This window comes from Dendrobates tinctorius, unplaced genomic scaffold, assembly GCF_039654945.1.
Source record: "Dendrobates tinctorius isolate UK_male_01 unplaced genomic scaffold, ASM3965494v1 ptg000250l, whole genome shotgun sequence".
In the NCBI taxonomy this organism is placed as follows: Eukaryota; Metazoa; Chordata; class Amphibia; order Anura; family Dendrobatidae; genus Dendrobates; species Dendrobates tinctorius.
This window is the reverse complement of record NW_027361917.1, coordinates 11258273-11279904: the sequence shown is the minus strand read 5'-3', so window position 1 is coordinate 11279904 and position 21632 is coordinate 11258273. Positions and strand designations below refer to the sequence as shown.

Here is a 21632-nt window from a genome sequence, read left to right as displayed (position 1 = left end):
TCATCTGTGAAAAGCACAGGGCGCCAGTGGCCAATTTGCCATTCCTGGTGTTCTGTGGCAAATTCCAGGCGTCCTGCAGCAAATTCCAGGCGTCCTGCACCGCATTGGGCTGTGAGCACAACCCCCATCTGTGGACGTCGGGCCCTCAGACCATCTTCATGGAGTCTGTTTCTAACCGTTTGTGCAGACATATGCACATTTGTGGCCTGCTGGAGGTCATTTTGCAGGGCTCTGGCAGTGGTCCTCCTGTTCCTCCTTGCATAAAGGCGGAGATAGCGGTCCTACGGCCCGACTTCACGTCTCCTGGTGTACTGGCCTGTGTCCTGGTAGCGCCTCCAGCCTTTGGACACTACGCTGACAGACACAGCAAACCTTTTTGCCACAGCTCGCATTGATGTGCCATCCTGGATGAGCTGCACTACCTGAGCCACTTGTGTGGGTTGTAGTGTGTCTCATGCTACCATGCATGTGAAAGCACAACCAACATTCAAAAGTGATCAAAACATCAGCCAGAAAGCATTGGTACTGAGATGTGGTCTGTGGTCCCCACCTGCAGAACCACTCCTTTATTGAGGGTGTCTTGATAATTGCCAATAATTTCCATCTGTTGTCTATTCCATTTGCACAACAGCATGTGAAATTGATTGTCAATCAGCGGTGCATCCTAAGTGGACAGTTTGATTTCACAGAAGTTTGATTTCCTTGGAGTTATATTCAGTTGTTTAAGTGTTCCCTCTATTTTTTTGAGCATTGTGTATGTATATATAAAAATCTCTCTGAACACTGTGGTGCGGTCCACAAGAAGCAGCTGCTTCATACAATTACATTTAGATGTCGTCATGGCCAACTATACCTTTTCATATGGATAGAAGGTAATTTGCGTTGATCCACCACCGAGATCCAGCATTCCAGCCAACTTTGCTGTAGGATTTGTTAAACTTCCTATTTACAGAAGACACAAACGGAACATAAGACAAGAAACTGTTATGTGCTCCTCAAGTGAGAAGACTGGAGCACTCCAATCAATTACCCAAGTAGGATGCCTTCCTAAACATAATGGTAATGCTCTGTTCTATAGAAAACTCAATGGAGGACTAGAAATGACTGTAAATACATGCATTATGTGACATCTCATCAGACCCCGTGCAGGAGTGTGTCCCGACAGATCTAACAATTCTAGAGGTCACAACACAAAATTATTAGTGTCCCCCCATCAGAAGGTCTTTGCATACACTGAAGGACCACCTATCTGAAATGTTGGTCCAGAAGTGTTACTGATTTCATATGTCTGACACTTTACTATACCCAGACATCAAAAGCATCAGCGTATAGTAGTAAGATAGTCACTACATAAAAGACATTAAGGTGTTGTCTTGTTCAGAAAACTCAGTATCATATAACCCATGGATGAACATGGAGTTAACAGAGCGATCCTCATCTCTTGGTAAGTCAAGAGCTGCTATAAAGCCTGTTTCTTGCTGTGAAAGCTTCCATCTACAATGAATTAGGCCTCCTTCAGACGTTCATGTGTCATACATTTTCTGTTCACATGTCCTTATTTTTCTGGTCCAGGTGTCGAGAAAAAAAACAAACAAAAAAACAAAAACAAACCCAAACATGCTATGGATCAAACTCGCCAATTCAAGTAAAAAAAACAAACCAAAGACACCATTTGTTTTGATGAGACCATTTTTTTTTTTTTAAAGGGGTACTAAGTGATGGTACAAATGGACAAGAGGGGGGGGGGATAAAAATCCAAGATCCTGTAAACTGTAAGCAAAAAAGAATAGTGCAAGTCTAAATGAGGCCCTGCATAGGGAGCTCATTCAATTACATGGGCAATGCTTACATTCTTGTACGTGGCACAGCATGGAAGTTAAAAAGTTAATGCCATGTTCCCCCACAGAGTGCAGCTGATCACTGGAGGTTCCGGCAAGGGGACACTTTGGAGCTGAATAATTAAGACGGGCATTGTACACACCACAGTGGGCTGCATCGAATGCATTAATAAGCACACGCCATTTAATAAAAGCAACACATTTTCTCAGTGCAGTGTGTCTCACCAGAAATGCTACTCCTGTCAGGGACTGGAGTAACATTTCTGGCTTAAGCAACGCTGTCGTTTTTGATTGATTTGATGGCTGGGGGCTGCCACACCCCATCTATGCTCTTCATTTTTGATGGCGCTTGCGAGGGCTTGCATGACAATGGCAAGCTTGCCACATTTTTCAGCAACTTTACATTGAAAAGTAGAACATGTTTGCGTAAAGTGTTTCACAGCAGAAATCTGCCAGGATGAATCAGGCGCTTTGTGAGCAACCTATTTTTTTTTTTTAAAAAGGACCTTTCTAAGATGTAGGGATTTTCCAAAGCGGAGTACCTCACCCAGAAAATGGACTCCTGTAATGGATTGTTTAGGTTACAGAACAGGTGACCCTGCAGTCAGGAGAGGACAAGATCGGGACGTATTTTGGCAATATATTTGTCAGACATGATGGATATAAGGAAGAGTCTATTTAAGGTGATTCCAGCCTTTGGGCACCTTCCTCAGAGTAGAGATTACTTACCTGTTAGAAAATTAACAGTGATCCAAGCAAAAATTCCTGGAAAAGAAAAAAAATAATAGGATATTGGATATTCTAGATTTTTTAAATGCCTGTACTCAAAAGTACCAGTACCCCAAACACATGACCCTACTCACCTTCATCTGTGCCATCCATAATAGAGACACTTTCCTTTCCAACAAGGAACGGGGATGACTGAAAAATGTTCTTCACCTAAAATATATGGAAATAAGTCAATTAAGATTTTATTCTCATGTTCATAAGACAGCTCTGTGAAACAAGTTTACTACCTGTTCAATGTAATTGTTGCCAGACATGGCAGATTGGACATACACTGTACGGCCAATAGTACATGGACACCTGACTGATATGTTCTTGGGCTCCGTTCTGTGTCTGTTTAAGCCTACAATGATTTGTGAAGGTAAAGCCTAAGATTTTTCAGTGCTTCTGTGGGCAAATCTGTCCATCTAGCCAAAATGGCATTTGTGAACACAAGTTCTTATGCATCACACTGGACAGACTAGGTCTTTGCGATCCTTGCTTTGTGCACTGGGGCAGTTTCATGCTTTAACAGGAAAGAATATTCCCCTCAAAACTGTTCCCACAGATTTGGAAGCACACAATTATATGTAATTGTGTAATGTGACTGTATACGCTACCATTAACCATAACCAATAACTTAAAGTAGTTGTCCACGTTTGGCACGAGTATCTGCAATCACCACGTGACTGCAGACTTGTTAATCCTCAAAGTGAACGTTATCAGGATTCTCTGGTGCCAGGAGCAGGCGGTCACATGACGGCAAGTATGTGATATGTATACTCCCTGTCACATTCCGACTAGACATGCACAGCCTCACTCAATAGAAGTGAAGTGAGCAAGGCTGCACACGTCTAGTTGGAATGTGGCGGGAGCATGCGTGTCATATACTTGCAATCACACGACCGCTCGATCTTGCTGCCCTGCATCGGATCGGAGAATCTGGACAGCGCACGCTGCAAGGACTCACAAGTCTGCAGTCACATAGGGTGACTGAAGAATTTTATGCCAAATCTGGACAAGCCTTGTGAATTTTTGCAATATCCTTCATTCATTACTTCCTCGTCTTCCAAACATTATGCTGCAGAACTGGAGACTACCTTTTTTCCAATGAATAGGAACTATTCTGCAGTACCCATCAGCAGCAACTAAACACTGCATGGCGCTGTACTGTTCAGCTTCAATGGTTACATCCAGCCACAGCTGATCGGTGAAGGTGCCGGAACCCACCAATCTGATATGGATAACGGTAGGTCATTGATGCCTGGACAATGCTTTCGACCAATAGCGTAAATATCAGGCACAGCGCAGGAAGGAGTTAAAAGCGCCAAACTCTTCACTATGACCTAATGTTTGTTAGAGATTAGAAAACTATCCTCCATTATATTCAATAATTTGCGAACCGGAGATGGGGAGGGATGGAAATGCCTGAATTTAAGATGATGGAAGCAGGTCCACGTACTTTTGGCCATGTAGTGTGAGTGTTTGCAGACATTTAAGACAGGTATAGAAATAGATTCCTCTAACATTGTTGGAGCCCATCGTCTTAGTCACCGACTACAATAACAGCATTCATCCCAATGTCATTGTTAATTCTTCAGAAGATACAAATGGGATCTGTCCTAGAACAATTCATTCTACAGAGGAAGAGGCACAAAGACATTGTTGTATTGTCCTCTGCCCCAGCTAAACGCAAGAGGGGGGCTGAATAAGAGGTTTCCCTCCCATCACATAAAGCAGTAAGGCCTTACTTAAAAATTGGTTCTTTAATAAAAGACGAAAGACAACGTCCGTTAATGATGCTTTATAGGAAAGCCTCCAGGTTACCGTGTCCAGTAGTTTCTGTGCTTTCTCTTCTGGTAACAGACGTAATCCAGCTGTGGCTTTCAGCACGAGTGGAGTAGATCTCCTGAGATGTTCGGGGATTTCTTCAATAGCAATATCTAGCAGCTCTTTTATTCCGGCAGCGCACTGAGAACATAAGAGAAAAAGGTGATGGTTCTTCGTTCTTCATCTAATGTAAAGGTACTACGGGGGCCACAATACTCTGACAACTTTGTTATGTTCCTCTGCCCATTCTACTACAGGTCTGCCTTGTTTTTTTATGGAAAACATGACGTTGGCATTGGTCATATTCAACCATCTGCTGATCACAAATATTCTGGAGTAGCACCCACAAACCCTACGTACCATCGCGTTATGGTGGAGGTCCAACTTTCAGGTCCTCACCCTTAAGGCTATGTTCCCACTATGATCATTTAGCAAGTTTTTGATGCTACAGATTTTCTGCACCAACTGGGTCACTTTGTGGTTGTGGGAATTTTTTTTGTGCGTCTTTTTTATTAGTTTTTTGACACTGCAGTATGGGTCTCTTTTTGGTATCTCAGGTTTTAAACACTTCCTGGTATTTGGCTTGGACAACATTTTATTGATAGTCATGTGTGGATTGCATGCGTTTTTAGTGCATTTCCTCAGCAGAAATATTTTATTTATTTTTTACAGGTTGATTTTCAGCATCTAATGCAATTCTAAGGGCTCATGCTCAAATGCGAGAAACTCGGACGAGTCTCACACGTCAATACCTGGCACTGCCTGGTGAGTTCAGCTGCATGTATTTCTATGCAGCTGAATGCTCTGATCCGAGTGCCGACAGCAGCGCCGCGCTTTGAGGAACGAGACTCGTCCGAGTTTCTCGCATGCGAGTATGAGCCCTAATGGGGAAAATCTGAGCATAAAACTCAGCCCCAGTGTTCCCGCAAGAAAGACTGACATATCCAGGATTACAGACACACACCACCGGTCACTTTACGCTGAGAGAAAGAAAGCACAGTGGCAGGAGATATCTATAAATTCCAACCACTTTCCTGGAAGTGTAAAGCCCCCGTTACACACTGCGATATCGCTAGCAATATCGCTGTAAAGTCACCGATTTTGTGACGTTATCGCGATATTGCTAGCGATATCTCTGCATGTGATACTTACCTACGACCCGCTCCCCCGCTGGTTATCGCTGATCGCGCGAGAAGCTCCTGGACCGTTTCTCGTCGGGCGCTTCCTGTGGCGCCGACGAGCGACTGGTGGAGCCGGGCAGGAGGACGCAGGATCGTCGCGTCTGACAGGTAAGTAGCGATCCCCGTTCCCAGCGATGTCGCTAGTAAGATCTGCCTGTGTGGCAGCTCACCAGCGACCACCTAGCGATGCACCAGTGATCCTGACCGCGTCATATCGCTGGACGGGATCGCTGGTGCATCGCTAGACGTAACGGTACCCTAAAGCCCCCGTCACACACAGCGAGATCGCTGCTGAGTCACAAGTTTTGTGACGCAACAGCTATCTCACCAGTGATATCGCTGTGTGTGACACTTTTCAGTGACCGGCCCCCCCGCCGGGTATCGCTGATCGTGCTTGAAAGCCCTGGACATTTTTTTGATTGTTGGTCTCCCGCTGGCCAGCATGCATCGCTGCGTGTGGCAGGCGGGAGACCAGCGATCGGTGAGCTGGAGCCTGGTATCCAAGGTAAACCGTGGGTTACTAAGCGTGTGCGTCACTTAGTTACCCGCTGTGTACCTTAGATACCAGCGCGCTGGTGCAGGGAGCTGGTAACCAAGGTAAACAGCGGGTTTCTAAGCGCCGCGCGGTGCTTAGAAACCCACTGTTTACCTTGGTTACCAGCTCCCTGCACCAGCACGCTGGTATCTAAGGTACACAGCGGGTAACTAAGCGACGTGCGTGCTTGTTACCTGCGTCGTCGCTGTCCTGATCGCTGCTGAGATCTGCCTGTTTGACAGCTCACCAGTGATCATGTAGCGACACACCAGCAATCCTGACAAGGTCATAACGTTGTCGGGATCGCTGGTGCGTCGCTATGTGTGATGGGGGGCCTAAGAAGCTACTTTTTTTTGCACAACAAAAATATGCAGTGTCAAAAACTCATCATGGGAACTTAAAAGGGGCTGTCCCATGAACAAAGTTCACTTTAATCAATAGATCTTGGAATAAGTTCCACAAATTGATTTTTTTTTTTTTAAATAAAATGTTCCTGTGCCGAGATAATCTTATAAATATGCCCCTGCTGTGTACTGTGTAAAGGCTGTGTCTGACCATACAGGCACATGGTCTGATCATACCATAGCTCCTGGGCAGAGGGAAGCAAGAGAATATACAGACAGAACAGCAGAAAAAGTATAGACATTAGAGCACGGGATCAAAAATACCATATATACTCGTGTATAAGCAGAGATTTTCAGCCCATTTTTTGTTCTGTTGTGTTCAACCTGTTTTGTGCCTTTTATACTATTGGATCAATAAAGCAATTCTTTTAAGATGTGAGTGCGCTGGCTATTGTTTGAACTGCTGTCCCACAAGTTATTATTTATTTATATAGCACCATTGGTTCCATGGTGCTGTACATGAGAAGGAGTTACATACAAATTACAGATATCACTTACAGTAAATTATGCAAATTCTCTTCAGAGAGGAAGAGGACTAGAACTCTAGTGCCACCTATTGGAGGTAGCAATCCTAAAAGTCAATGTTGACCCTTTGGCTCGTTAAAGGGTCAACATTGACTTTTAGGATTGCTACCTCCAATAGGTGCCACTAGAGTTCTAGTCCTCTTCCTCCCTGAAGAGACAATTTGCATAATTAGCATATTTCCCAGAGGAGCATTGCGGCTTTAAGTCTCCTCACCTCGACATGCTTAGCATTTCATTCTCCCAAGGAGAAATGATACTTCTTGGATAACTTACAGTAAACAAACTAACAATCACAAACTGATACAGAGGGGAGGAGACCCTGCCCTTTCGAGCTTACATTCTACAGGATGGTGGGGAAGGAGACAGTAGGTTGGGGGGTTGCAGCAGCTCCAGTGATGGTGAGGCGGTAGCTCCGGTAGTGGTGAGGAGGCAGCGGGGTCATTGCAGGGAGGACCGGAGATTATGTGAGGGAAGATATGGGGAGAATAGTTCAGAGATGTATGGGGGAGACAGGTTATAGATGGCCTTGTAGGTCAGTATTAGTAATTTGAACTGGATACGCTGAGGGAATGGGAGCCAGTGAAGAGATTTGCAGAGGGGAGAAGCGGAGGAGTAGCGAGGAGAGATATGAATTAGTTGGGCAGCAGAGTTAAGGATGGATTGGAGAGGTGTGAGGGTGTTAGCAGGGAGGCCACAGAAAAGGATGTTGAAGTAGTTGAGGCGGGAGATGATGAGGGCATGCACAAGCATTTTTGACAGGGCAGAGTGAAGGGTTACTCCGAGGCAGCGGACTTCCGGTATGGGAGAAAGCGTGATATTGTTAATTGTGGTAGGTCAGGTAAGGAAGATCTGTGAGATGGAGGAAAGATGATGAGTTCTGGTTTGTCCACATTGAGTTTGAAGAAGTGAGAGGAGAAGAAGGAGGATATGGCTGATAGACACTCCGGGATTCTGGACAGCAGAGAGGTGACGTCTGGGCCAGAGAGGTAGATCTGAGTGTCATCAGCATAAAGCTGGTACTGGAATCCGTGGGACTTTATGAGTTGGCCCAGGCCAAGTGTATAGATTGAGAAGAGTAGGGGTCCTAGAACCTAGCCTTGGGGGACTCCAACAGAGAGAGGGTGGGATGAGGAGGTAGTGTGGGAGAAGCTGAATGTGCAGTTGGATAGATAGGTTAGATACCCTTCATAGCGGCATACAGTCTAGCAATACGTCATCACCTTATGATTTGGAAATACTTTCCTATAACCTTCACTATTACAATACTCCCACACAATAGTTTTTGAGAAACCTTCATAGGTCTGTAATTCAGCCTCCATGTCGGCGCTATATGCAGAAATTCCACATAATACATCTGCAAACAAGTTATGTTCCAGGACATGGACAGAAAGTAATGGTTCAGCACCAGATGTGGAGACATTTAACTAACGCTTTGCAGCCATTACTAAGGCAATGAGTCGCCCAATATTTGTTTTGGCCGCTACCTGTCATCGGGCAGTGTCACATCCACTTCTCAACAGCAGAAACATATCCCAACAAATCCTCACACCCTCTCATTACATTAAGCTGTTGCCAAGTTTAGCTGGGAATTAATTACCATAACCTCAAATTAAAGAGGTCACAGAAAATATTACAGCATCGATTCCTGGGGAGTCTAGAAAATTTCAATAAACGCGCGGACAACATCATTCTCATTGAGTGCTAATTATAAAGTCATCAAACCAGAAATTAATTGGTTAGTTACACCGATGAGTCCAAAAAAAAACAGTGTACCCCATGTCCTGCTCTTTCGGTTCAAGATAAATCACACCTGCAAATAAAATTAAAAGAATGCCCCCAGATGATAACTATAAATCCATGGCTTTAGTGAGATTTCCTAGAACATTTATCCCACCAAAGAGACAGACCCAGATAAACCCTTCCCATATTTCCGTAGGTTCCAAATGTCACACCAAAAGGCGAATATTTTCCATTGTTTATGGGAGTGCTCTCATATCCAAGAGTTATGGAAAACGTCCCCAGTTTTTGATTTTGGCTTTTATCCTAAGCCATGTGACAAGGCTTCTTAGAGAGTTGATACTGACTTTTAGGATTGCTGCTTCCTATAGGTGGCGCTAGAGTTCTAGTCCTCTTCCACTGTGAAGAGACAATTTGCATGTTTCCCAGAGGAGCACTGAGGCTTAAAAGTCTCCTTACCTTGGCAATCTACGCAAGGAGAATCGTTACTCCTTGAATCCCAGTTTCTGCCAGATACTTTTAATGTTCTAATATCCAGCCCCCCCAAAAAAACCCCCCCAAAAAAACCACAAAGCTTTTATTTTATAGTGTAAGGACAAAACATGGATTTTTGTGAGTACTCACCGTAAAATCCTTTTCTCCGAGACGCTCATTGGGGGACACAGAGACTTTGGGTGTGTGCTTCTGCCGTCTGGAGGCTGACACTAAGTATACAAAAAAAGAGTTAGCTCCTCCTCCGCCGCATACACCCTCGCCCCCAGACCGGGCGTAACTCAGTTTAGTGCATAAGCAGTAGGAGAACGCGCCTTAAACTCAGGCAAGAAATTATATGTCTGAAAAAGGGGCCACCCTAAACCCTACACAAGGATTTGTATAACTCAAAATAAGTAAATGCCAACTGGCTAATAGGGTGGGTGCTGTGTCCCCCAATGAGCGTCTTGGAGAAAAGGATTTTACGGTGAGTACTCACAAAAATCCATGTTTCTCCTTCGTCTCATTGGGGGACACAGAGACTGTGGGACGTTCTAAAGCAGTCCTCTGGGCGGGATCTTAGCTCACCCAATCCATGCTAATTTGCGCCCCTGATTAGAGGTGCGCAACTGCTGCCTGGAGAATCTTTCTTCCCAGGCTTGCATCCGAGGATGCCTGGGTATGTACGTTATAATGTTTGACAAACGTATGCAAACTGGACCAGGTAGCTGCTTTGCACACCTGCTCCGCTGAAGCTTGGTGTCGCAGTGCCCATGAGGCACCCACTGCTCGAGCCGAGTGTGCCTTGATCCCTGCCGGAACCGGCGTGCCACTGATTTCATAAGATTCTTGGATCGTCAGGCGAACTCATCTGGCCAAAGTCGCTTTGGACGCAGCGAGCCCCTTCCGCCGCCCTTCTGGAATCACGAATAGAGAGTCTGTCTGGCGGAATGGTGCTGTCCTTGTCACATACCTCATAAGGGCTCTTACCAGATCCAGGGTGTGCAATGCCTTTTCTACCCTGTGCACCGGTGCCGGGCAAAACGAGGGTAAGACAATGTCTTCGTTGATATGGAACGCAGACACAACCTTCGGCAAGAAGGGAGGAGCTGGCCTTAAAACTACCTTATCTTTATAAAAGGTTAGGAACGGCGGTTTACAAGATAAGGCCGCCAATTCCGAAACCCGCCTAATAGACGTTATAGCAACCAGAAAAACAACTTTTCTGGACAGGTAAGGTAAGGAGACTTCTTGCAATGGTTCGAAAGGAGCCTCCTGAAGGGCTCTGAGCACCAAGTTCAGGTCCCATGATTCCGTCGGCGCCTTATAGGGGGGTACTAAATGTGCGACCCCCTGCATAAACGTCTTAACCTGCCAGACGGAAGCGACCTTTCGTTGGAAAAGCACCGACAGGGCCGAGATTTGCGTTCTGAGCGAACTCGGAGCCAATCCTGCGTCCAGCCCTGCCTGCAGAAAAGCCAGTACGTTGGGGATCGAAAAAACCAAAGGAGCCACTCCGCGATCCCTACACCAACGGAAAAAAAACTTCCCAAGTCCGGTGATATACTTTCGCCGAGGAAGGCTTCCGGGCACTCGCCATCGTGGCCGCCACATCGCGCCTGAATCCTGCCTGTGTTAACAGCCAAGATTCAATGGCCACACCGTCAAACACAGGGCCCCTAAGTTCGGATGGCAGATCGGCCCCTGGGACAGTAAGTCCGGCCGATCTGGGAGACGCCAAGGTACGTCCACCACTAGTTGCACCAGATCAGCATACCAGGCCCGCCAGGGCCAGTCTGGGGCCACCAGAATTGCTGGAACCTTCTCTCTCCTTATTTTTCTGATGACTCTTGGAAGCAGAGGCAGCGGGGGAAACAAGTACGGGAGACGAAACTGGCTCCACGGAAGCACCAGAGCGTCTGCTGCGATTGCCTGCGGGTCGAGGGATCGAGCGACAAACCTTTGTACTTTGGTGTTCTCTCTGGATGCCATAAGGTCCACGTCTGGTGTCCCCCACCGTTGGCAGATCTGTTGAAAGACCTCGGGATGCAGGGACCATTCCCCTGCCGTGACCCCCTGTCGGCTGAGAAAATCTGCCGCCCAGTTTTCGACTCCCGGAATGTGCACCGCTGAAATTACCACGTGGTTCTTCTCTGCCCAACGCAGTACCAGCCCAACCTCGCGCATGGCTGCCTGCCTGCGCGTGCCCCCTTGATGGTTGACATATGCTACTGCTGTAGCATTGTCCGACTGAATGCGCACCGGCCGGTGTCTCAGCAACCGCTGAAAATGTTGCAGGGCCAATCGTATTGCCCGTATCTCCAGAATGTTGATCGGGAGATTTATCTCCCGAATGGACCACCGCCCCTGGGCTGTGTGACTCTGGAAAACTGCTCCCCAACCACGCAGGCTTGCATCGGTCGTCACCACCAACCACTGTTCCGGGGGAAAAGGTTTCCCCTGGACCAGAGAAGAGTCGCGAGTCCACCATCGGAGTGATCGCCGGACCGGCGGAAGCAACTTGCACTGATGATTGAGAGACAGCAGCCCCCGGTCCCATGCTGACAAGAGCGCATGCTGAAGCGGACGGAGATGGAACTGGGCAAACGGGATTGCCTCCATCGCCGCCACCATTCTGCCCAACACACTCATGCCGTACCTGATGGATCTGGTGCCTGGCTGTAGAAGGTTCCGTACCCCCTGCTTGATCCTTCGCGCCTTGTCCTGAGGGAGGATCACCAGCCCCCGGGAGGTGTCGAAAACCATGCCTAGGAATACGATTCTCTGGGCTGGAACCAAGGAGGACTTGTTTCGATTGATCAACCAGCCTAGACGGGCCAGGGTATCCAGAGTGATACTGACATTCCTCTGGCACGCCTGAAACGACGGACCCTTTACCAAAAGGTCGTCCAGGTACGGTAGTACCGTTATGCCCCGTGCATGCAGGATGGCCATAACCACCGCCATTATCTTCGTAAAGACTCTGGGGGCAGTGGCCAAACCGAAGGGCAGAGCCACAAATTGGAAATGTCGCCCTCCGATCGCAAAACGCAGGAACCTCTGGTGTGGAGGAAATATCGGAATGTGTAGATATGCATCCTGCACATCGATCGAGGCCAGGAATTCCCCTGGATCCATGGCTGCAATGACCGAGCGGAGGGACTCCATCCGGAACCGCCTGACCCTGATGAATTTGTTCAGGATCTTTAAATCCAGTACCGGCCTCACAGTCCCGTCTTTTTTGGGGACCGAAAACAGGTTGAAGTAAAAACCCTGCGTCTCTTCGCTTTGCAGCACTGGGACAATGACCCCTTTGCGCTGAAGCGTCATTATGGCCTGTAACAAACCTTCCGCCTGCGATTCCGTCCCGGAAAGTCGGGAACGGAAGAATCGCTGTGGCGGGAGTCCGACAAACTCTATCTTGTACCCGGACGATATCAATTCCGCCACCCAAGCGTCGCGTGCCACTGCGACCCAAACGTGGCTGAACCCTAGTAGGCGTCCACCCACTCTGTCGTCCGTAGGTACGAAGCGCCTCGAGTCATTTTGCCGGAGGCTTTTGGGATCTGGCCCCCCTCGCTCTGGGCAAACGGCCTCGGCCTCTACCCAGCGGATTGGCCCTGTAAGAGGTTTGCCTTTCCCTACTCTGGCCATTGTTTGCGGAGGAGGATGCCCTGGCCGAAGTCCCCCCCCAGGGGCTACGAAAAGGCCGAAAACGCCTCTGCGTTTGACTGAATGCCGGGCAACTCCTCTGCTGCGGGAGGAAACTACTTCTCCCCCCTGTGGCTTCTGAGATAAGCTTATCAAGCTTCTCACCGAACAACAGATTGCCCTGAAAAGGCAATGAGGTTAAGGATTTTTTAGAGATAGAATCCGCTTTCCACAACCTCAGCCATAATGCTCGCCTAATGGCGATCGCATTTGCTGCTGCCACAGCCGAACACTCGGCCGCATCCAGTGAGGCGCTGATGAGATAATCACTCGCTCCTGATATCTGATTTGCAACTTCCAAGACCTCCGCGGGCAGATCCCTGTCTTGGAGGGCCTTATGCAGAGCGTCCGCCCATGAAACCATGGCCTTAGCCACCCAAGTTGCCGCAAAGGAGGGGGCCAGAGCCGACCCTGCTGCCTCATACACTGAGCGGGCAAGCCCCTCTAGGAGGCGATCAGTTGGGTCCTTGATGGAAGAAACACTGGGTATCGACAATAGCGACCTTGATGCTAAACGTGATACCGATGGGTCCACTACTGGCGACTCCACCCATCCTTTATGGAGCTCAGGAGGAAACGGATACTTTGCTTGCAGCGCTTTTTGCATTGCAAAACGCTTATCCGGGTGTTCTCTATGTTTTTGGACTAGATCCTCAAACTCCGGATGCGTGGCAAACCTTCTATGTGGTCGCCTGGTTTTCTTGAAGGAGACCTTGTGACCTGAGACCGTGGACACATCGTCCTCGATCTCTAATGTCTGGTTGACTGCCTCAATGAGGCTGTCCACCGAGTCTTGGTACCCCAGGCTTTCTAGATTCCAGGCCTCCTCCTCCTCACCCTGATCGCTCCCTGAGCTCAGCGACGGGGAACGAGATGCCCTAATACCCGCCGCCGAAGCCCCGGAGGGCCCGGCCGACGGGGAACGAGCTCTTTTGCCATGAGCTTGTCTGGAACTGGAGCGGCCTCTAACGATCGGAGGGTCCTGAGACGTGGACGAGCTGTCTTCCGCTGGCAGACCACCATCCTTGTCCCTGCCCGGGCCTCGAAGGGATTCAATTGCCCTTGTAAGGGACAACATAGAATGTGATAAAGATACCGCCCATTCCGGGGGGTCCTGACCCCTGGGCTCTGAAACAGTGGGGGGCTCCTGGGCGCGCTCCGACTCGCAGGCTTCACAAAATTTACCCGCCTGCGCCTTTGGCAGCCTGACCCCACAGGAAACGCAAACAGCGTATAGGAAAGAGTGAGCTTTCCCTTTGCCAGACATATTGCCCAAGCTTGAAGGTAGGGTAGAAGGAGGAGGAGGGTAACCCCTTCCCTGAGTACCAGTGCGGCTCTCGAAACGGGGTTGCACTCACCCACAGGTAACGTTCCACTCCTGTTGAACGACCGCGGAAATGCGAGGGGGGTCGGGAGTTTCCGCTCCGGTACTGAGTGCGCCCGCCGCTCTCCACCCCCTGGGCTGAGCCGTACCGGAAGTTAGTGGGCGGGTCTTCCTGCTACCACCGGAAGTCGGCGGGCGGAGCCTCGCGCGATACCCACGGACTTCCTCATGCAGCGGGGGCCGCGGCTTCCGGCTGCACTCCGGTAGACGGGCCGTGCGGCGTTACTCGCCGGGGGCAGCACCGGGTACCTGCGGTGCCAGGAGAGAGGCGGACCTCCCCATTTATCAAAGGTGAGCAGGGCCTTCCACTCACCCATAGGTACGCCGTGAGGGCTCTCTTGGGGTGCTCTCAACTCCATCCCCGGGCAGGGAGGGGGAGGCTTCTGGTATCAGGACGAAACATCGATCCCTCGGCTCACCTGCGCCTCCAACTCAACCCCTGGTCTCACTACCTAGGGGAGGAAGGGGCCTCAATGAATCGCGTTGCAGGAGAGGAACAACGTGGAGGGTCGCTCACACGTGCTCGCCCGTTGAGGTTATGGGGAAACCGAATCCTCTTATCAGGATGCGTTGCCGCCTCTTTACAAAATAAAAAATAAAAATGGTTGTCTGGGGAAAAGTCCCAGATGCGTCCCTCGGTGCGGGAGAGAAACACGTGGAGGGTTACTCACACGTGGTCGCCCGTTGATGATTTGGGGAGATCGGACCCTCTCTATAGGATCCGTCGCCCCTGTCTTATCTTCATAGAAAAGAAAGCAAAAAAAAAAAAAAAAATCTAGTCTGGAGCTCCAGACTGCGTGTGCCTCCATCAGACACTAAGCAAAAAACTGAGTTACGCCCGGTCTGGGGGCGAGGGTGTATGCGGCGGAGGAGGAGCTAACTCTTTTTTTGTATACTTAGTGTCAGCCTCCAGACGGCAGAAGTACACACCCACAGTCTCTGTGTCCCCCAATGAGACGAAGGAGAAAATATTAATCTACCATTAACCACAAGACTAGCTTGACATTCTTGTTTTCAGTTTACTAATTTGTATATGCAAGAACAACTGGCCGGACGCACTCCTATTCCACTGACCTAAAATATTAGCTCACACTGTCTGAATTATCTCCTAAAATATAGATATATTTTTGGTAGAATCATCTGTAACTCAAGCTTTAATATGGCTCAGAGAACTGGAAGGGGAGTTTATCAGAAAGAGAGGGATTGTTAAGTTATGGCACCTGAAAATATAAGTCATCATTGTATTAACTGTTTTGCACCCTAGCCAGCTGATGATTTATCTGTATTCATATATTCATATTTATTAACGTAATAAAAAAACAAAACATACCCCAAAAAGTAGAAGGAAGACTGTCTGCCTAAAGGGAATCTGTCAGCAGATTTTTGCTATGCAATATGAAAGCAGCATGATACAGGCACAGAAATCCTGATTCCAGCGATGTGTCACTTACTGGGCTGTTTAGTGTAGTTTCACTAAAATCAGTGCTTTATCAGCAGAAGATTACCAGACTATCACTACAGGACTAGTTGTCTGGTGTCATATAGTCCTCCTGCTCTGTATAACCCCATCCCCTGCTACTTATTGTACACGATGCATTGACAGAAAGCTGCTGCCAATCAGTGGTATAGACAGGGTTCAGCATCCTGGGCCCTGCTAGATCTGAACAGAGAAGACAGTGATTATATCAAAATGACAGCATGCAGACCAATGACACGTTGCGGGAATCAGGGTCTCTGCTACTACGTCATGCTGCTATCAGATAATAAGGCAAAAAATCTGGTGATAGATTCCCTTTCAAAGCTTCAAGACATGTGGCTACAAAATCATTCCATTTGCACTTATATGACATTTTTACGTTCCATTTTAGGAACCAAACCGTGAATCACACGGGGCGGTGTCCTCACCTTTTCTGGCTCATCAGCATATTCAGACAGGCCCGGCTTTATAGCCTTGAAGAGTTCATGTTCTAGATGAGGCGCTCCTGCACAAGACACAAAGTCATCAGATCAAATGAATGCGTGCGCTGAAGCAGCGGAGTAAGGGACACATCACACACGGCCGTGATTACAGCAGCTACAGGACGTGTAACCGATCAGGGACGCAGACTCGATAACAGGATTTGTGATAATTATTCACTTTATGGTACAACATGCAAATTAACACTTCTCCGGAAGACATTAAACAATAGACAGCTATCTATAGACGGCAAACGAGAGAACTAGTTGTTTCTCCCAGAGGAGAGCAAATACTTTTTTCCCAAAGGAGCAATGCCAGTACGGCATACGTCTGCTAATTATTACAGCCTGGCTGTCAGTCAGTGTCGGGATGTGGTTACAGCCGCCGCTCACTATTATGGGCATGTTTTGGCTATGGAGAAAATATGTCATCCACAACCAGTCGTTTTAAAGTGAAATCTGCCATACAGTTCCAGAGAAAAAAAACAAACAAACATTTTATTTAGTGCTAATCCTCATCATTAAAAGAGACTGCTTGAACAGTCATTCTGAGCTGCTCGGCGCATCATGGCGGGATCAATCATTTACTTACACCTTACCTTCCCACCTGCGTGGTTGCCCTCCATCTCTGCTCTATGAAGCCGGACCCGTCAATCAAATAACGGGGGCGGCGGAGATAGAGGGACAACGAGCAGTTGGGGAGGTGTACATAAATGATTGACCTCGCCATGATTCACCGAGCAGTGGGACATCGTTTGAACAGTCATTCCATGCTGACACAGTCCCTTTAAGTTTTGAGAAAGAACAAGCTATTGTTCAAAACGCGTAATCTACTACCTGTTACTCATGTGAACACACCATTTTTTGCTCTGTTTTGGACTTGTTTTTAACAATAAATTGGACTTGAATTTGCAAAGCTGGACCCTTTTTCTTTTTCCAGAGTCCCTTTAAGGTCTTCAGCATAAAGATACGCCCCCTTGTAATGGCCATAAAGCGGGAGCGGCGGAACAGTATAGGAAAAAAATGCTGGCCCCGTGTTATCTGATCAGAGGTCATCTTTAAAGGGTAACTGGTTTTAGTTACCCCATCTGAGAGCAGCATGCTGTAGGGGCACAGACCTTGATTCCAGCGACGTGTCACTGACTGAGCTGCTTGCTGTAGTTTTGATAAATTCCCTGTTATCTGCTGTAACACCACTGATTGGCAGCTCTCCTATGCAAACAGAAAGCTGCCAATCAGTGGTGGGGGCTGGGTTATACAGCGCTCATGAATATGGAGGACTACATGGCAGCAGCCTCTACTGATAAGCTCCTGCTGATAAAACACTGATTCTATGGACACTACAGCAAACAGACCAGTAAGTGACACATTGCTGGAATCAGGGTATCTGCCTCTACATCATGCTGCCAGAAGTCTGAAGACAGATTCATTTTAATACAAGTATAACATGGAAACCCGATTTACACGGACTTATAGGAAATATCCCGATCTGTCAGTCCAATAAATGTCTACTACATGTGCTGGTGAAGCTTGTCCTATGATCAGGTGTGTACTAATGTACATATGTCTGTTATTCGGAATTTTTAGAGCATTTAGTCATATGTGAATATTGAATGAAGACATTGCAGCACTAGAAGTTCTGGCATATCTACATATCATTAGTGTTTTACTGCAATGCATCATCATCACACAATGGATGTCACGCATACTTTTAATCTGTCTGACAGTCTGGTTGCTAGGAATACACTGCGTTTAAAAACCGCATTGTTTCCTCTAGGGGTTTTGTCAGACAGCACATCCCACCCTCCAGTCTCTTCGGTGGTCACAGCTCTGCCGTACACCGGATCCCTTACCAGAGGAGGTTTGGCTGAACTTGTAGACGTGGACTCGCGTGCCCGTGCTCCCAGCGTCAAACATTATCCCGTAGAATATCTCGCTCTGAGCACTTTCCATCCCGCTTCCGTAGTCGCTCTTCAGGTTAGGCACAGATTTCTCGATTTGCGTACTTGGGGTCCATCGGAGGTAGCGGACGTAGAGAGTGATGCACAAAGCAACAAACAGGAGGAACGGGAGCTTTGGGATTTTCATGGTTGTCATTTCAGAGCTGAAAAACAGAACGTTGTCTTTTGAAGAACTTGACAACACTGATGGGATATAGAGAACCGGACAATAATACACGGCCAGTGAATGAAGGCCATCAGCATGAAAACCTCATGGTGCGCACACAGCCCAAGTGAAACCCACTTCTTGTTTCCTTGTGTTAACCCTGCACTTGCTGCGCAAATATTCAATAGGACATTCTCTAATCACAAGCAAACAGCAGTGAGTATCTTTCTTGGGTGCGAGATAGGGAACAGAGGACCAAATCTGGGATCTACGGCCATCAGGCAACTGTGGCAAATTCACAGGATAAAGAGAATATCCTTTTAAGCTGACAATCATCTGAACCTGATGCTTTCAGCAGGACGGGGCGATCATATAATGTGTGCACTACGTGGGTCGACTATCCTCCAATAACAAATATTAGGGGAAAGAAAGCAAGAGCACAGATTCCCCTGAAACCCTGTGCTGGCTACTAGGTGACATTGTCCCACAGCATTCCCAGAAAAACCAGGCCATTCCCACACTATCGCTCAGCAAAGCATACATTCTCAATGGGGAGAGGGGAGTAAGCTGTGGACAGATTACTATGACCTATAGCCCTTGAAAGAAAAAGAGAAACGGGAAAAGTGGAAATCCAACATGCAGGATGACAATTATAGGTCCTGACAACAACAGCCACCTGAATCCACAAGAAGTTGTCAGGTTTGTGTCATCTATCCCCAGATAGCAAATATTAGGGGGAGGAAGGCTAGAACACGCTGGGTGTCCACACGTGTATTCCTATGATCTCGGGGGATGTGGGCCAGGCCAGGGAGGTCACATCACTTCATTATTACCCAGCGGTGCCATCCAGGAGATGTGGGTGCTGGAATGGTGGCCGCACTGGTTGGTGCCTTTCCTTTTTCACTTCTAGCAATATTGATGGGGAGGTCTTACAGCAGCGAGGGGCCGAACACTGTGATCACCCAGATCTAACATGTATCACCCACGGCAAAGCGTTTTATCATAGAAATGGCTGTAGGACCATAGCAGCAGATTAATTATATCAACGCCCAGTTCTGTAGTGAAGTCATGCCCTGTGCCAGCTGATCAGGAGCTTTTCTATGATCAATCAATTTGCATTCTCTGGAATTAGAGATCTTAAAAACAGCAAAAGAAACAAAACAGTAAGAAGCTGGATCAGTATAAGAAAAATACAGATTATGACAGCACCAAATCTGGGAATCTAGGACCTAATTACCATAAAAATGGCACAAAACAGAGGTCTGATTATAGGGTGGCAATCCCAGGGACAACCAGTGGCGGCAGTGTGGAGCAGCATTAGTAATAATGCTAATAATGACCGCTGACTGATGTAACAAGGAGCGCTGCCTGCTGAGGGGTCCCGGGCCTCCCTGCTGCCCCCGCGGCTCCACTCACCTGGACATAGTCAGAAGCCATAGGACTGCACGGTGCCGGCAGAGCTGCTGTCGCTGCCGAATAGCTCCACATCACTGCCCCGCTCTCACCTACGTCATTGCGAGGCGTCTGCAGTAGGTAACGTGACCAAAGCGTCCGCGCTGATAGGCTGGAGGGGAGAACGGAATGCTAGGAAGGAGGTCGCGAGAGCAGATAAGAAGTGGGCGTGGCTTGTCGTCGGCGCCGGCCTGTAGCGCCGTGTGCTGCACATTCCCCGGCCGTGAGTCGCTGAGGACGGTCACAAGGGAGGAGTGTCTCGGGAGCACTGCTATACGTGGCTGCCAGACCTGGAGCAGATTATTTGCCAATGTTCAAACTACTTTACATCTGCACAATTTTTGAAACATAATTTTTTTTTTTTAGGAAGTTGTAAGGCTGGTTTCACATTTGCGTTTTTTTTCGCGGTAATTTAGAGCTAAATAGCGCATGCGTTTTTTTTCCCTATACTTTGCATGGGATGCGCTTATGTGCGCATACACATGCGTTTGTACGCGTTTTACCGCGCATGCGTTTTTTTGCGGTATGCGCTCGGGCGCACAAAATGCAACTTGTTGCATTTTTTGTGCGTCCGATTTGCCTCAAAAAAACGCATGCGCGCGCAATGCGTTTTTTTTACAGCAAGACACCCAATATAAGTCTATGGGTGCGCATATGTGCGCATTGGCATGCTTATGTATGCGTTTTTTTGCACATGCGTTTTTTTTTGTTAACCATGGAATTTAGGGGTTTGGGTTAGAGTTAGGGTTAGTTAAGGGGGTTTAGGGTTATTGTTAGGGTTAGGGTCAGGGTTAGGGTTAAGTATGGTTTGGTTAAGGGTTAGGGTCAGGGTTAGGGTTAAGTATGGTTTGGTTAAGGGTTAGGGTCAGGGTTAGGGTCAGGGTTAGGGTTAAGTATGGTTTGGTTAAGGGTTAGGGTCAGGGTTAGGGTTAAGTATGGTTTGGTTAAGGGTTAGGGTCAGGGTTAGGGTCAGGGTTAGGGTTAAGTATGGTTTGGTTAAGGGTTAGGGTCAGGGTTAGGGTTAAGTATGGTTTGGTTAAGGGTTAGGGTTAGGGTCAGGGTTAGGGTTAAGTATGGTTTGGTTAAGGGTTAGGGTCAGGGTTAGGGTTAGGTATGGTTTGGTTAAGGGTTAGGGTCAGGGTTAGGGTTAAGTATGGTTTGGTTAAGGGTTAGGGTCAGGGTTAGGGTTAAGTATGGTTTGGTTAAGGGTTAGGGTTAGGGTTAGTAAAGTCATGGTTTGGGTTAGTGTGAGGGGCCACCTAATGTTGGAAAAAAACGCAAACGCGGTAAAAACGCACTAAAAACGCATACAAACGCATAAAAACGCTGCGTTTTTTCATGCATGCTCATAAAAATGCTTGAAAAAAACGCAGCAGTTGTATGCTTTTGTATGCGTTTTTCAATGCGTTTTTTTGCGGGAAAAACGCGCTGCAAAAAAAAGCAAGTGTGAAACAGGCCTAAGAGTTAAAAGTTGACCAGCGATTTCTCATTTTTCCTGCAAAAGTTACGAAACCTTTTTTTTAGGGACCACCTCACATTTAATTCAGAGGTCACTATGACAGTAAATACCCAAAACTGACACCATTCTAAAAACTGCACCCCTCAAGGTGCTCAAAACCACATTCAAGAAGTTTATTAACCCTTCAGGTGCTTCACAGGAATTTACGGAACATGGAAGGAAAAGATGAAAATCTACTTTTTTTTTTTTTTTTTTTACTAAATTTTTACTTAGAACAT

At 47.6% G+C, this 21632-nt stretch overlaps 1 protein-coding gene across 1 annotated transcript in view; it reads right to left on the bottom strand.

Moving 5' to 3' along the window:
* Nucleotides 1–20018, bottom strand: part of ENTPD6 (ectonucleoside triphosphate diphosphohydrolase 6) — a 47217-nt gene extending 27199 nt beyond the window's left edge. The window contains exons 1-7 of the mRNA XM_073557472.1: nt 19860–20018; nt 18191–18441; nt 16287–16363; nt 4431–4574; nt 2702–2777; nt 2568–2603; nt 854–942 (exon numbers count right to left, since the gene is read on the bottom strand). Coding sequence (XP_073413573.1) covers nt 854–942; nt 2568–2603; nt 2702–2777; nt 4431–4574; nt 16287–16363; nt 18191–18441; nt 19860–19867 — 681 coding nt within the window. The 5' untranslated portion in view covers nt 19868–20018. The remainder of the gene's footprint in view (nt 1–853; nt 943–2567; nt 2604–2701; nt 2778–4430; nt 4575–16286; nt 16364–18190; nt 18442–19859) is intronic.
* Between the last annotated feature and the right edge of the window lie 1614 nt (nt 20019–21632).